Raw genomic sequence first — 16,436 nt, 5'->3', positions numbered from 1 at the left:
AGACGCTATTATTGCTTTTGTTCAGTACATGTATTACTATGCATGGATTAGTACCCAAACACACACACACACATGCATGCACACATACATGCACACACACACACACACACACACACACACACACACACACACACGGCAATCAGCCACAGATCTACCAACATAGACGCTATCATTGTTTTTGTTCAGTACATGTATTACTATGCATGGATTAGTACCCAAACACACACAAATACACAAACACGCACAGACACAGACACACACACACACACACACGTACACTTCACATAGACAGCGCACACAAAACACTGACACACATTTTCACAAACACTTACAGATCTATGTAAAATTCAAACACAACACACTATCATCCCATTTCAACAAACGTCTTCACAAGCGCACCATACACACATACTGTTTAGATCTACGCACTCACCTGCAAAATTCTTGTCACAGATGTCCAGTTGTTTTACCAGCCAGGCAGCATACTCCAGGGGTTTCTCCTGGAGAAGTTTGTTTCCAGTTGTCTGGCAAACGTATGACAGTAGTTGCACATAACATGAGCGTCAAAGCAAATTCCAATCAGCACGTCTAGACTACAGCACACCCTATTCCAATGTGGGACGAGTGCCCCCTGGTCAGCCATGATCCGTCGTAGCTTACACTGATATCAAGAACACCATCATCAGACAGTGTCATTCCATTGTGCGTTGCGTGTATCTGTCTGACCTGACGGACAGCCTCACTGAATACTTTCTCCTCCAGTAGATCTACATCAAGTCGTTGATAGAGTTTATCAGCTTTCTTCTGGAAGGTTTTGTGATCCATGCCTACCAAATCTAAACTTTCACAAAATTTGTTAAATTGTTGAGCACCTAGCCCACATATCAAGGAGTCTGGACGAATAAACGGCTTGCCTGATGAGACCATAATCCGTTTGACCGCTTTCTTTGGAGGCAAGGTATCCAGCGGTACCTGGAACAACTTCCTCACATGCGCGTACACTGCAAGGCCGTGTCTCTGTTTTGAGTCTGGGCATGGTGACAGCGTTGGCTGTTTACGTTGCGGACAACAAAGTTCGTTTACAAGTCAATACCATCAAAGGTTTCCAAATCAACAAGACATCTCCTTGTTTGGGAAGCCTCTGGACCTGTCGCTTTTGACCAGTGGCTGCTGTGTAGGCCTATGTGTTCGTCTTGAATTGTTTTCGCGTCAAACCGCCAAGAACACACTCTCAGTCCTGACGCAGAAATTGATCTGCATGCCACAGCGGTCGATCCAGATTTTGTGCGCTTGGTCACCGATTGTGTTTTAGTTGTTCTCTTGTCTCTGCAACTCTTCAGTTGTTGTCTTCTCGTACACTTGCCTTTATGATGTGTTTTTCGGAGCGTTGATCTTTTCACACGTGCCATTTTTCTAAGCAAACTCAGTCGAAAACTAAACGCGGTGAGCAGACGACTTTTAAAACGCGAAAAGCCACGCGAGCCTATCTGACCAATCGTGGCCAGGTATTTACGTCATACCCCCGTATATGGAAAGTGTCTGTGGTTTGCTTGTTTGAAAAATAGGGGGGTTTCCCCAGGAGAATCCATATTTAACCGAAAATAACCGCCGAATGACACAGGGGAGAGAACTGCTGTTCAAACGGTATACGACGTTCCCGCGTTGGGCGAGCAGAAATGTCTGTTGTCAAGGGTTGAAAATCGGAATTTTTATCGGAAGAGTGAATGAAAAGACAGAAAAATTCGCCGGGTTGGTGCAATGAAATATGTTTTTAGAGACTTTGATGAATTTGTATAGTGTAATCATATGCATTTCATGAAAGTAGACAGATTGAAAGGTGCAAAACTGCTAACAACTCAAAATGGCTGTTTAAGTCCCATCACTCTAAATTTCAGTGGCGCACTTCGCCTTAATGGCTCAAACTACCCTCCCTGCATTAATACAGCAAATCAAAAGTTAAACACCACAATCCAAAATCACAAAGTCCACACACAGGTCTTTACACTACAAAATCACAAGGAGACTGAAGCAGCCCCAGACTATTTAGGATAAGCGCGCACATCCTTTAAACAATTAACCCATCAAAACGCAGCATCTACACGGAAGTACACGACACAGAAACAGTATGCGTACACGGGCCAAGGGAGACAATCAAGACAGAGACTGAAAGAAAAGAAACAAGACAATGACTGTGAATCTCCTCCCTGCTACACATATCAGAGTTAATTATTTGCTGAAATCGCTAGTCTTCACTGGTGGGCAGTGTGCTGTTGTCTGCGTCACTGTCAGGGGCCCAACTCTTCCACAAGCAATACAAACCTGAACATTGACTATTGTATGCAAAAAAATGCAAATTTCCCTTGTCAATAATTTAAACTTCCACTCATTGTGGCCACCATCCTCTCCCATGTTCCCACCCCTTCCCTTCATATCCCCCCCCCCCCCCCCCCCAGTCCTGAACTCTTAAGAGTATTTCAGGGTTTCATTTACTAGTGCGCCCTGCGCCATTGGCGCATTAAATCTGAAAATGTCCCATCATTGTACCCTTCAGTGCGTCAAAGGGCGCATTGAGATTACGTACCACTGCACCACCAAATGTACACTTTACATCAGAATACACACAAACACTCACACACACACACACACACACACACACACACACACACACACACACACACACACACACACACACACACACACACACACACACAGATAACACGATATAGCGGCTAATTCTCAGATGGCACCATATTGCACCATTTTGCATCATTGGTCAAAAACGCGTACAGGCCTCGTTTGCGCTTTTTGCCTTCGACAATGTCCTATCGGATTTTGGTTGAGGGGGACAAATGTCCCATTGCCTTTTTCTCCCAGGCTAAACCCTGGTTTTTACTTTCAGTCAGTTTTCATGTCCGATTACGTAGTGTCAGCTCTTTCCCAGGAGTCTGATGCTGATGTAAAAGCTAATCCTTTACACATGTGCAACAGTTATAGAGCTTTGTCCATGTAAAGGAACTAGTATTACTAGCAGTGATTTTACTGCACTTCTTGGAAGTGCTCAGAGTCATTCTAAAACGTATTCTTTATTTGCCAGGGGAAAAACCTTTCAAGTGTGACATGTGTGAAAAGGAGTTTGCACGACCCTCCTCCCTCAAGGTCCACAAGCGAACCCACTCCTGCGACCGTCCCTACATCTGTGCCATTTGTGGATCGTCCTTTGCCGACAACTCCAACCTCCATCGGCACAATCGCCTCAAGCACTCTGGGAAACCAAAGAAACGGGGTGGGGGTAAGGGTGGCAGCGTGACAGGAAGGGGTAGTGGAGCAGGTGCCCAGGGGAGTATACCTGTCGGTGAAATGCACAGTGTAGGATTAAATCACATATTCTTACTCCAACTCACATAAATAGCATTAACTTCTGTTTGATACTTAGACATTGAAGTACAGACCCTGGTAACAGGGGGAGGTAACTCCCAAAACAAAACAAAACCTTGAAGTCAAGGCCCTGGTAGTTACCTCCCCTCACCGGCAGCCCGCACATGCGCGGTACATACCGCCGGTATCGTCATTCCCTACTTCAACACGCTTGTGTTCAGACGTGTTTGTACTTCTTCAAGGCTTTTCAGCCTTTGGCCTCCTGTGAGGAAGGCCATTGACCCAAGGTACATCTTGCTAAGCTGTTGGTGAGATCTTTCTTGTTTACAACTTTTGTTTATTGTAACTGTTCACTGGTGAAAATGTCTCTCTCCGTTTTCACGGAGTTCGTTTTGTTTTCACAATGGCGGACAAGAGCAGTTGCTCACTCCGACAAGTTTTGTCCTTTCTCCGGCGAGTAGTTTGTACTGTTGTTTAAGCTTAAGTCTAGTGACTTATCTGTAACAGATTCTTCTTGTTCATAGCTTGTGCCGCCATTTGCATTTTGGTAATTGTGTTGTAAACTTGGTGTCTCCGTCTTCACGGATTTGTGGTTTTCAACATGGCGGACAAGAGCTGTAGCGCTGCCAGGCAGGTGACATTCGTTTTCCTGCTGAGCAGTTCGTCTTTCTTTTTATGCTGAAGCCGAAGTGAATTTTCTATAAGAGATCTTCTTTTAGCTAGGCTAAGAAATCACTCTCTAATTAAGGATTCTCTTGCCTTTTAACTGGTCGGGAAGTTTTTCGACCAGGTTAGCATAGAATCGTTACGGGTCGTTTCGACCCTTTATTGTGTTATCGCCTAATTTGTCTCCTGTTCAGAAGGTCAAGAAGTCTTGGCGTCTCTTTCCTTGGTTTCGAGCGTCAAGAACAGATGCAGGAGATGTTGACCTTTGAAGAGGGGTGGCTTGTTCCGCCTTTGCGGCGTTTCCACCCGGAGTCGGCGACTCTGCCTCGATGTCGAGGATTCGGCCGTCAGCTACCGTGACCTCTGCTGATGTGACTTTCCCTTAACCGTCGGGTTCTGCCGACGAGGTACGTGTTTTGGGAAGTTCGCTGCTTACCGCACCCTCAGAAAGTGTAGTTCGCCTCGACGGTTACCCTACCTGTCTTGTTGGGCCTGGCAGTGCGACCGGCTCTTCGTGTATAGGATCGTCTGCCTTGGCATCCGCTCACGCGGGTGCATCGGCAAGGGGGTTTCCGGCCACGTCTGGTTCGCCTTCGGGCGTTCCGGTTTATAGTGGCACTTTCCATTCGTTGTCATCAACTTCCGGCGGCAACCCTGTCGGGTTTCCGGTTGTTGGTGGCAACGGCAATCCGTTCCTCACTTCCGCTTCCGCTTGTTCGATTCGGAGGGTGGGGGACTTTACGTGTCGGCTTCCGGGCGTAGCACTTCTGTGTTTCCGGTTGTTCACACATTGGGATTGCCGGCTACCTCCGGTTCCGCTTCGCCGGTTCCGGGGTATGGTAGCATCCATTCCTTACCGGTTCCTCACAGTGCGGCTGCACGAGGTTCCGGTACTGGGGGACCATCATTTCCGGCGCGGGTCAATGATGGTTCCGGGAATGTTTAGTCTATGCCGGACGACTTTGTCGTTGATGGTGTGGATGACGACGAAGATCGGGACGACTCTTCAGAGGTCGAGTTTTCCTTTCGAGTCGAGGAGAGACTTCTTCGGCCATTGGTTTTGGCCGCTGAAGTTACTTCTAGATATTTGCAGAAGGGGTGACAGCTACTTCTCATCTTGCGGCTCCACCACCTTCTGCATTTGGCACAATGGGGTGCCGGCTACCTCCGGTTCCGCTTCGTCGGTTTCGGGTTGCGGTAGCGTTCATTCTTTACCGGTTCCGCACAGTGTGGCTGCACCGGGTTCCGGTACTGGGGGACAATCATTTCCGGCTTTGGCCAATGATGGTTCCGGGAATGATGACTCTTTGCCAGTAGACTTCCGATGTCAACCCTTTGGGTTTCAGGTCGTTGGTGGCAGCGGTACCCTGTCTCTCACGGCGAGTGAAGGATCGTACGCATTAGCATCAGCTCGCACCACCACGGTGTTGCGGGTGCTTCTGCACTGGGGTTTCCGGCTACTTCTGGTTCGTCTTCCGACGTTCCAGGTGATCGTAGCACTTTTTCTTTCCTGTCCGCAACTTCTGACGTCAACCCTTCGGGATTCTAGGTCGTTGGGGGCAGTGATGCCCTGTATCTTACTTCCGGTTCCGCTTTGGCTGTCTCGGATGGTGAGGGTCTGTACGTGATGGCATCTTTGAATACGGCTTGCGTCGGTCTCCGCGTCTGACTTTCGGTCTTTCAGCGATGAACAGACGTGTTCTGGTTTTTCGGCCAAACTCATGGTGACTCTTGATTTGGCGGCGAAATTAACTTCCAGATTTTTCCTGAGGACACTTCGTCTTTGGAGCCTTTTGGCAGGTTGGCTTCCCGGTTTCCGGTTATGCCGACCAGTCGTTCTTTGTTTTCTGTTTTGGCTTTTGATACGCAGTCAATTGCCTACAAGCAGACTGACCTACGGGCACTACGGCTTTCAGCCATTATGTTCATGTCACACCAGGCTTCGGCCATCGTGATTTCCGCACTTTCGGTTGCTGACGTACAACCAGAATGGCGGCTTCCTCGTACTATCTCCATCTGCTTTTGCATGGACTAGAGAGGATAACTTGTGGTCAGTTGGACTTTTCGATTTCCGTTTCGCCGATCACACCGACCATCTCTTTTTATCAGGAAACAATTTTGTCGTTTCCTGCTACTACTCAGGATTACTACGAATCTGATCAGCATTCTACTTAGGTTAGAAAGCAGATGACAGACTCTCAATTCAAGTAGCGAGAAGGTCATTCACGACAGCTGTCGGCCTTTGGGTTCACACATTTTTGTCCTCTCAAGGAGTTCGTTCGGACTTTCTTTTAACTTCTTCTGTCTCGGCAAGAAGTATTTAAAGTCAGTTTGAGGGCAACAGGACTGCCGGTTTACGGCACTCTTGTCTAACATACTCGGCGGGTAACGACGGTCCAGTTCATAGCCATGGTCATTCATTGGCTTTTTCTGTCACAACCCATGAGGATTATGAGTCCTTGTCTTTGTTAGACTTGGACTCTTAACGCAGAAAGCAGTACTGCGTCATACGCTCGGTCTTGCTTGGGTAGACACTCAAAGCAGGTCATGCACCAGCAGTAGCCTACTTTTGGCTAACCGATTGGATCAGGCTGGGTTCACAGCCTCGGTTCATAGGAGGGTGAGTGTCCCTTATAGTTTAAGGAACTTCAGGAACACTTATGCTCTATCATGAGCTTTTTTCCCACCGATGAGGACTTTGATATCTTTTACTCAGGTATCACTCGTTTATCGGGAGGAGATCGGTCACGCCTTTCTAGAGCTGACGTCTATCTCCTTGGCCTTGCGGGCTTCACGCCTTCCCGAGGTTTCACATACTTTGGCATTATGTTTTAACGGTCACCTAGAGAGTTCGTCCTAATCAGTTCTGAGTGGACAGCCTTAGGCACTGATCGTTCCATGTTCGGCACTACAGCAAGCGCGCACTATGACGCTTGCTTCCATCCTTGATCGATTAAATTTCATAGCTACTTGCTAGTGAAAATTAAGTTAAGACTTTTGCCGCTTTTGCTTAAGCCGCATTGGTTTGTTGATGAGCAATCTCGGTTCATCTTCTGATGAGAGGTTGCATACTCGCCGAAACTGCAAATTATTTCCTTTGTTTTCGGCTTTAAGACGTTTCTTTCGACTCTTCTTTGTAAGGAGTCTAGAAATGCCAGATGTTTTTTCAACATTTTGTCATGCCTCTATCCATTGAACAAGGGACAAGGTTCTTGCCTCTGGTTCATTACGAACAATTAGCGTCTACCTCATGGGACTATGGTGCTGTGGTTTACTCAAGCCATAATCTTTTAGTGCTTCACTCCTCGGAGGGTGTTACACTTTTGGTCATTTGGAACTCTTTTTGTTCTATTCAAGTGGGAGACGCACAGGTTCGGTTTTTTTCATTACTCGTTCGCCTCGGAAGACATGTCTTGTTGTCTTCTGAACTTTCACAGCTCTCTTTTGAGTTAGGACTGTCTTCCTGGTCTAGCTGATTGCAAGAGTTTGTTTACTTTTTTCGTCAGCCACGATCAAGACAGGTCAGTGAGGTTGGCGCTCTTTCCGGTTATCCGGAAGACGTAACTCACGAATCTTAAGGATTTTCACTCAGGTCTCGGCAGACTTTATGTGAAAAGGGTTATTTATCTAAGTTGACCTTATCTGGTGTTTTTTTTACCATCATTAGCAATCCATGAGTGGTTACAACCAAAAAAGGGGGGGGGGCAGTCAGCCCTTCCTCCAGCACCTGCAATAGTGCACGATTCTAGAATTTGGGCATCGGCTTTAGCATTCTCCAGTTCAGGAGGATGCTAGGATGTTCTACGAACTTTTGTTTGTTGATGGCAGACGATGTTTCATCAGTTTTGAGAAACGTCGTCAGAACTAGACAAGACATTCCCCTTTCTACGCCCGGCGTGGAAAGGGCCCTGTCCTCAATTCATTTGTCATTAGAACATCAGTCCCAGCTTGGGATTCCTTCCTCTTTTTAGAGTTCTGTTGGTTAAGAACCATAGAATTATTGAGAGATGAAAGCCTTCCTTTTTTTATAAAGAAGGCTCTCATACTCTTTTTTTGTTGGTGCTCACTTCCCCTTGAAGGGTCAGCGAATTACATGCTTTTTCGGGTCTCGCGCAAGATATTGAGTATTTTGAACATACTCGTCTTGCATGGCTCCTTTTTGGAGTGCCAGACCAGAATCTTAGGTTCTTTCGTTTTAAACGGATAGAAGCAAATTATTGCAAAACAGCGCTGACTAGATGGGCTTCCACACTCATTGAACAAGCTTATGAGTGTGGCAGTCAACTGGGGGGGGGGGGGGGGGGGGAGCGTTCAGTCCTTCCTCTGCGTTCTCCTAGAACTCATGGGGCCAGAGCTTGGGCCGCTTATTTGGCGGTTCTGCGACCAGACAAAATCTCGAACGGCCTCAGTGCGGTGTTTTGGACGTTTTTAAGACGTCTTTCTTAAACTACTTTCTGCGGGTTTCTCTAGTACCTGCCGGGATGGTAGTAGTTGCTTACCAGTCATGGTTGAAGCAGGCCGGATTCTTACCAGAAATAAGTGAGTTTCCCGCCACCTTTTGTAGCAATCTGCTATTTATGTGAGTTGGAGTAAGAATATGTGATTTAATCGAAAATGTCAACAATAAATTTTCATTTAATTAATATACTTACCCAACTCACATAGTAAATTCCCTCCCAACCTACCCCGCGATCGTTATTAATGGTTGAAGGTGGTGTTTCATTGGGAATGACTATACCAGCGGTATGTACCGCGCATGTGCGGGCTGCCGGTGAGGGGAGGTAACTACCAGGGCCTTGACTTCAAGGTTTTGTTTTGTTTTGGGAGTTACCTCCCCCTGTTACCAGGGTCTGTACTTCAATGTCTAAGCATCAAATGGAAGTTAATGCTATTTATGTGAGTTGGGTAAGTATATTAATGAAATGAAAATTTATTGTTGAAATTTTCGATTTTCACACAGCCAACAGTCATGCAAGGAGTACAGAATTAAAGAGCTGTCACTTTGTTGCTGGCGGCATTGCTTCTGTGGCAGAACAAAATGATGTGAATGCAGGTGTGAATCATGTGTGTGTGTGAATGGTGTGAGTTTGGAGCATGTGGGTGTGAATCATGCTGTACACCTGGACGGTGTGGATGCTGTGTACCTGGAGCGTGGAGAGCCAGGTGGGAATCACGTTGAGCGGCTTGGTCACACTCAACCAGTCCTATCTTTGGTGATGTCATATCCACCCACCATGGTCATTCCTGCCCTGAGTTCTTATCAATATTGACCACTGTATGCGTTCAGTCATACAAATCTTTACAAACAGAAACCAAATAACAAGATTCTTGATTTTGGAGTGTTAATTAGCAGACTATTTGTTTGGGATTCCTCCACAATCACAACTAAGCATTTTGGGTTGCTGATGCAGAAATCAGATAGTATCACCATGATTGCACTGGTGATACAGGCAGAAAAGCTGATTGGGTCAAAGCAACCACTTCTACTCGTGAAGGGCGACACTTTATGGGCAAGTACACAAATACAAACGGAGAGACTTGGAAACCGACGAGTCGATATCGATCCCCATGCTCGAGAACTCCCATGTAATATTCAAAGTTGGTAGAGCGCCCGAACGCCAATTCCTTATCTGGTGGAGAACTCGTGTGTAAAACTTGAAGTCAAGATTCTCTTTTTACCCCTGACGACAGTGAGCCGGGTTAGCTCAGTCTGAAGAGCGCCCCAACGCCAAATCGTAATGTTGGCCTGTCGCGGGATCAAATCTCTTGGCAGGCAAGAGCATTTGTCCAATTTTTATTTTTTTTAATTCAATTATTTATTTTATTTTGTTTTGAACTCTTACTTATTTAAATTCATTTCTCTTCATTACAAAGGTTTTGAGTGTAACATCGTTTTTGAGTCACTTGAGAAAAAGTGACTCTATGTAATCGGTCAGTGTTAGTCTGTCCGGCCGGCCGGCTGGCCGGCCGGCCGGCCGGCCGTCCGTAGACACCACCTTAACGTTGGACTTTTCTCGGAAACTATCAAAGCGATCGGGCTCATATTTTGTTTAGTCGTGACCTCCAATGACCTCTACACTTTAACGATGGTTTCGTTGACCTTTGACCTTTTTCAAGGTCACAGGTCAGCGTCAAAGGAAAAATTAGACATTTTATATCTTTGACAAAGTTCATCGGATGTGATTGAAACTTTGTAGGATTATTCTTTACATCAAAGTATTTACATCTGTAGCCTTTTACGAACGTTATCAGAAAAACAAGGGAGATAACTAGCCTTTTCTGTTCGGCAACACACAACTTAACGTTGGGCTTTTCTCGGAAACTATAAAAGTGACCGGGCTCAAATTTTATGTGAACGTGACTCATTGTGTTGTGAATAGCAATTTCTTCCTGTCCATCTGATGCCTCATATAATATTCAGAACTGCGAAAGTGACTCGATCGAGCGTTTGCTCTTCTTGTTTTTTTTAAAGCTCAATTGACGATTGTATCACCGTGTGTCGACTGCATGCAATGGTCGTTAGCGACTTCTAATTAGTGTAGTTCTGGTTTTATACATAATCAGGATTTGGGTGTGGGAATTTTTTCACTTGGAACAAAGATTCTGTATGGTGCTTGTACCATTTGAGAGGTGAAGTAAATTGATTGACTTTGAAGGTGATAATGGAACAACTGTTATTTTGTCTTGAAGTGTACTGTATGTTTGGATTAAATTTTTGTTTGCGTGTGAGTACTATACTATACATTTGAATAAACAGAAAATGCATTGTGGAGGGTCTGATCGGGTCTTGTTGTTTTTTTTATCTGTTTGTAAGGTACAGTATGTAAGTGTCAGTAGCATAATTGCTAATGCCACACATGGTGTGTCATTCACATCAGACCATGGTTCATAAAGTTTTACAAAAGTTACAATACTCACATTCTTGATGTGAATGGCATGCTACACAAGCTATGAATGAAGTTGCAAGTTCATTATCTGGTGACCAAAGGACACAGTCTCTCTCTCTCTCTCTCTCTCTCTCTCTCTCTCTCTCTCTCTCTCTCTCTCTCTCTCTCTCTCTCTCTCTCTCTCTCTCTCTCTCTCTCTCTCTCTCTCTCTCTCTCTCTCTCAACCAATTATCTCGTAAAGATACAGTAAAATCTTCCGTTATTGATATACCTGCTGATGATCTGAACATTCATTTTACTTCTATTGTTGACAAAATAATTACAACTGATAGATCGAAACAGAATAATCTGGACAAGTTGAAACAGTTTTGTGATTAAAAAAATATTACTCATAATTTAGACATTCCTCTGCTATCTGTTAGCGAAGTCTTCCATTATCTGTTGTGCTTAAAACAAACAGGTACTCGTGGTTTGGATAATCTTGATGGGAAAATTCTGAAGTTGTCTGCCCCTTTTATTGCAGAATCCCTTACATATGTTTATAATTTGTGCCTTGACAAATCCTACTTTCCCACCAAATTAAAGGAGGCGAAAGTAATCCCGCTATTTAAATCAGGTAGTTCTTCTGACCCCGCCAATTACAGACCAATCTCAAAAACACATATTTACACACTTGACCACTCATTTGAAGAAATACAATCTTATACATTCCAACCAGTCAGGTTTTAGAGAAAATCATTCGTGCCACACAGCATTAACAAAACTTCTTGAAAGTTGGCTTAGTAGCATTAATAATAATCAACTCTGTGGTGTCTTATTCGTCGATTTTGCGAAAGCTTTCGACGTTATTAATCTTGAATTACTATTTAGAAAATTAGTTCAATATAGAATGTCACCCCAAACCTTATGCCTGCTCTCCTCTTTCTTAGCCGGGCGAGAGCAGTCTGTCTGCGTTAATTCAACCGTATCCAGCAAAAGACCTGTGTTATACGGGGTTCCCCAGGGTTCTGTCCTTGGACCACTACTCTTTTTCCCTGTATATTAATGATCTTCCTCTTAGTATTAATGATGACTGTGAACTCTTTGCTGATGATACGACCCTACACACTACTGATAAAAAATTAGACAAAGTTTATTCATCGTTGCAGAACAGTGTAGATGATCTCATTCATTGGACGGAGTATAACCACATGAGTCTTCACCCTAAAAAGACCAAACACATGTAAATAACAAGACATAAGAGACAAAACATACGAAACAATCCTCATTCCATATTAATTTGTAATGACGCAATAGAGGAGGTAGGAGATCATAAAGTTTTGGGAGTAAATATCGATAATAATTTGTCTTGGGCCCATCATGTTCGGTCGGTATGTAAAACAATGTCAAGAAAAATATATCAGTTAAATAGAATTAAACACTTTCTAGATCAGCACTCAAGGTTATTATACTTTAACGCATATACAAACCATCACAGATTATTGTTCAACCATCTGGGACTCTGCCAGTGCTAATATTTTAAAACCATTGTATAGTTTACATAGGCGAGCGCTGAAACTAATTTTACTGAAACAATCCAGTCTTGTATTTGATGATTATAAGAAACTTAAGATTCTCCCATTAAAAGAAAGATTTAAATTAAATGAAGGCGTGCTCCTTCACAAAATACTTTCCGGCTGTGCACCACGAACTTTCGTTGCAAACTTTAAAGTCAAACCAAACCGAAAGTTTAACGTCCCAATTCCAAGGATAGATCTCTTCAAATCAAGCTTAGCCTATTCTGGTAGCGTCCTGTGGAATTCTCTCCCGGAATTTGTGAGAGTCCCAATCGACTTTCAAAAAACACCTTTCACTGTACTTAATGTTAAATTACGAAAAATCACAGTGATGGAAGACTTCGTTTGGTTATATTTTCATTTGTCCAAAGCATCAGTGTTCATTATATCCACACAAAAACACTCAAAGCTTTAATAACACATTTACTCATGCATGTGTATTCAGCATTGTTTTCACTACGTTACATATACGATGCTTTAATATATTTGTGTATAATATGTAATGTGTAAATATTCATATGTTGTTGTTTTTCTCTACCTTTTTTTCTGCGTTAATATCCGTGTAAATATGTGATTAGATTAGTCCCCTCTCTGGGCGAGGGCTGGTTGAAAAAAAGCTCATTGTATTGCTTATGCCACAACCCAAGAAAAATAAAATTTGATTTGATTTGATTTGATTTGATTTGATTTGATCTCTCTCTTTCTCTCTCTCTCTCTCTCTTATAACTAGGCGTACAGTACCCGGCAAAAGAAACACAACTCATTCGCGCCCACTGTTGCAAGTGATTTTTCGTCATTTTTAAATTGTCGTAAAATATGAACCAGATTAGGTACATCAAAAAGGAACACAGATTCGTGGAGGATATTTCACTGGCTGTTCGATTAGTGCATATTATTTAATCATTTTATTTTTTTACCTATTCATAAACTGTGTTATACAGGGTAGGGGTCAAGCGAGTCGTGATTGCAGTCGAACGTGTCGCTTCGACACGCTACAAAATTCTTAAAAATGCATATTTTTCAACCAGGTAAAGACTGTTGTGGAGGATATTTATCTCTCAACATGATTATGTAATTTGAATTATTCGCCAAACTGTAACATAATTAGAAAAATGAACATAAATCACTTAGACTTATAAAAAGGGTTTGGGAAAAGCTCCTTCGCACAGAATCGACGTTATAATTTGTTTTAAAATAGATGCTTTTTGTGACCAAGTGTGCTGTTCTACACAAACATGCTATGATTAGACAAAAAAATCCTGCGCTTTTGAATTTTTTTTTTTTTTTAACCAATGGCCTAGCTGTTAGCGTTGTGATTCGTAAGAAAGTACTATGAAGCCAAACGCATAAGTCCCCCCTCCCTAAACACATACATACACACTCATACACACAAACAGACACACACTCACACATAAATAAACGGACAAATGAACAAACAAAGTCCTTAAGATGCGCAGGTCCGCTTCACAGTGCTGAAATAGACGCCCACTGTCACTTTGAAGATCGCTGTCCCAAACTGCGATAATGTAACGCTTTGACGAATAATTCTAATGAAATGGTCATGTTGAAAAATGAATTTCCTCCACATTTGTCTTGACCTGGTTGAAAAATATGCATCTTTACAAATTTTGTAGCGTGCCGAAAGAGACACGTTCGCCTGAAGGAGCTTATCCCAAACAACCCTTTTTAACGTCTTAAGTGATTTATGTTCATTTTTCTATGTTACGGTTTGGCGAATAATTCAAATTACATGATCATGTTGAGAGATGAATTTCCTCCACAACTGTCTTTACCTGGTTGAAAAAACATGCATTTTTAAGAATTTTGTAGCATCTCGAAGTAACACGTTCGACTGCATTCGCGACTCGCTTGACCCGTACCCTGTATAACACAGTTTATGAAAGGGTAAAAAAAATAAAATTAAATAATATGCACTAATCGGACAGCCAGTAAATTATCCTCCAAGAATCTGTGTTTCTTTTTGATGTACCTTATCTGGTTCATATTTTACGCCAATTTGAAAATGACGAAAAATCACTTGCAACAGTGGGCGCGAATGAGTTGCGTTTCTTTTGCCGGGTACTGTACTGCAGTATGACAGTAGTATGTTTCATTATTACCCCCCCCCCCCATCCCCAACACACACATTCATACATAGTGGCACCATAATGAGTGACATTCTAGCTGTAACTCTCATACATAAATGGATAATGAGCTAGTTTTGTGTAGAGTATTCACTCAATCATTTCTAAATTTACCACTAAAAATTGGTTAAATTGACATTTAGCAGGTTCACGTGATGGGTTGGTTGACATCAGAAAATTGTTCCACACTAAAGTGATTGCTATGCTAAACAAGTGTAGGCCGTTTTTTATTGGGTTCGTTTAGCACCTTTCAGGTCAGGATAGGGTTTGTAGGATAAACCAAGCCTTATGCCTTTTGTCTAATTGTTGTTGGTTCGAATGTTACGTCCTTGAAGTAACCCATTACATTGTCCCCCAGTTTGATCCGAAGTGGATGATAGTGACATTAGCTCATTTTGCAAAATATTTAACTACATTACATTACATAAACTGAAGATAAAATTCAGGCCCAATACAGTTGGAAATTAAAGGGGGAGGTCTACCCATTGTCCCTGGGGTCATGAAGATACATGTAGTTCAGTGATGGATAAATTTCCCAGAGTCAACTTTGTGCAAACTTTTCTCGGTGTCCGAAGATCCTCTCTGTGTGCACACATGCGCACGATAAGGAAACCAAGCATACAGCAAAAGTCTTCGGGCTTGGAAACATGAACACATGCATGCAGGAAAAAGAAGAATAAAATGGATGTACTGTATGGCAGCTCGCTTTCCCCAGTGAGAAAGCAACCCGAATTTCCATGAAGGTAGCCTCACTATAGACTTTAATTCCTTGCCGCGTGGATTGACAAAGCTGTTTTGTCTTGGGGAAAAAAATGCAGTGCGTTCAGTTTTATTCTGTGGGTTCAAGTCGCTCAATTTTCCCGTGCAACACGAAGTGAAACTGACATGCAAGAATAGCGAAATAGCATACTGCGGTAAGCAGGGAAGTGCGCTTTTCTGTATTCTTTTTAACTTTCTGAGCTTGTTTCGAATACAACATATTATATTTATATGTTTTTGGAATCAGGAAATGATAAGGAATAAGATGAAATCATTTTTGAATCGATTTCTTAGATAATAATCGAAGTACTAATTAACATATTTTCGTTAATTGTGATCACATTTTAAGAGTAAACATGACATATATATATATACAGATTTAAAATTGATTGCATCATATTCTTTGTCAAATTTTGAATCTAAACATATATATAGATTCAAAATTTGACAAAGAATACGATGCAATCAATTTTAAATCTGTTTGTGAAAAATCGATTTTAATGACAACTTTAATGAGCAAACTCATTAATTAATTTTTAAGCCTCCAAGCTGAAATGCAATACCAGACTCCAGACTTCGTCGAAGATTACTTGACCAAAATTTAAACCAAATTGATTGAAAAACAAGTCGCGTAAGGCGAAAATACAATATTTAGTCAAGTAGCTGTCGAACTCACAGAATGAAACTGAACGCAATGCCATTGTTCAGCAAGACGGTATACTCGTAGCATCCGAGTCGTCAGTCCACCGCTCATGGCAAAGGCAGTGAAATTGACAAGAAGAGCGGGGTAGTAGTTGCGCTAAGAAGGATAGCACGCTTTTCTGTACCTCTCTTTGTTTTAACTTTCTGAGCGTGTTTTTAATCCAAACATATCATATCTATATGTTTTTGGAATCAGGAACCGACAAGGAATAAGATGAAAGTGTTTTTAAATTGATTTGGACAATTTAATTTTGATAATAATTTTTATATATTTAATTTTCAGAGCTTGTTTTTAATCCGAATATAACATATTTATATGTTTTTGGAATCAGCAAATGATGGAGAAT

The 16,436-nt window shown here is 42.5% G+C and overlaps 1 protein-coding gene across 2 annotated transcripts in view; it reads left to right on the top strand.

Annotated features, from left to right (window-relative positions):
* Window positions 1–13,156, top strand: part of LOC138983665 (zinc finger protein ZFP2-like) — a 41,959-nt gene extending 28,803 nt beyond the window's left edge. For both annotated transcript variants that reach the window (XM_070356947.1, XM_070356946.1), the window contains exon 6: window positions 3,095–13,156. In XM_070356947.1, coding sequence (XP_070213048.1) covers window positions 3,095–3,405 — 311 coding nt within the window. In that variant the 3' untranslated portion in view covers window positions 3,406–13,156. The remainder of the gene's footprint in view (window positions 1–3,094) is intronic.
* The last annotated feature ends 3,280 nt before the right edge of the window (window positions 13,157–16,436 follow it).

This window comes from Littorina saxatilis, linkage group LG13 (assembly GCF_037325665.1).
Source record: "Littorina saxatilis isolate snail1 linkage group LG13, US_GU_Lsax_2.0, whole genome shotgun sequence".
Taxonomy (NCBI): domain Eukaryota; kingdom Metazoa; phylum Mollusca; class Gastropoda; order Littorinimorpha; family Littorinidae; genus Littorina; species Littorina saxatilis.
Note: the sequence above shows the minus strand (reverse complement) of the source record. Positions and strands in the feature narration are given on the sequence as shown.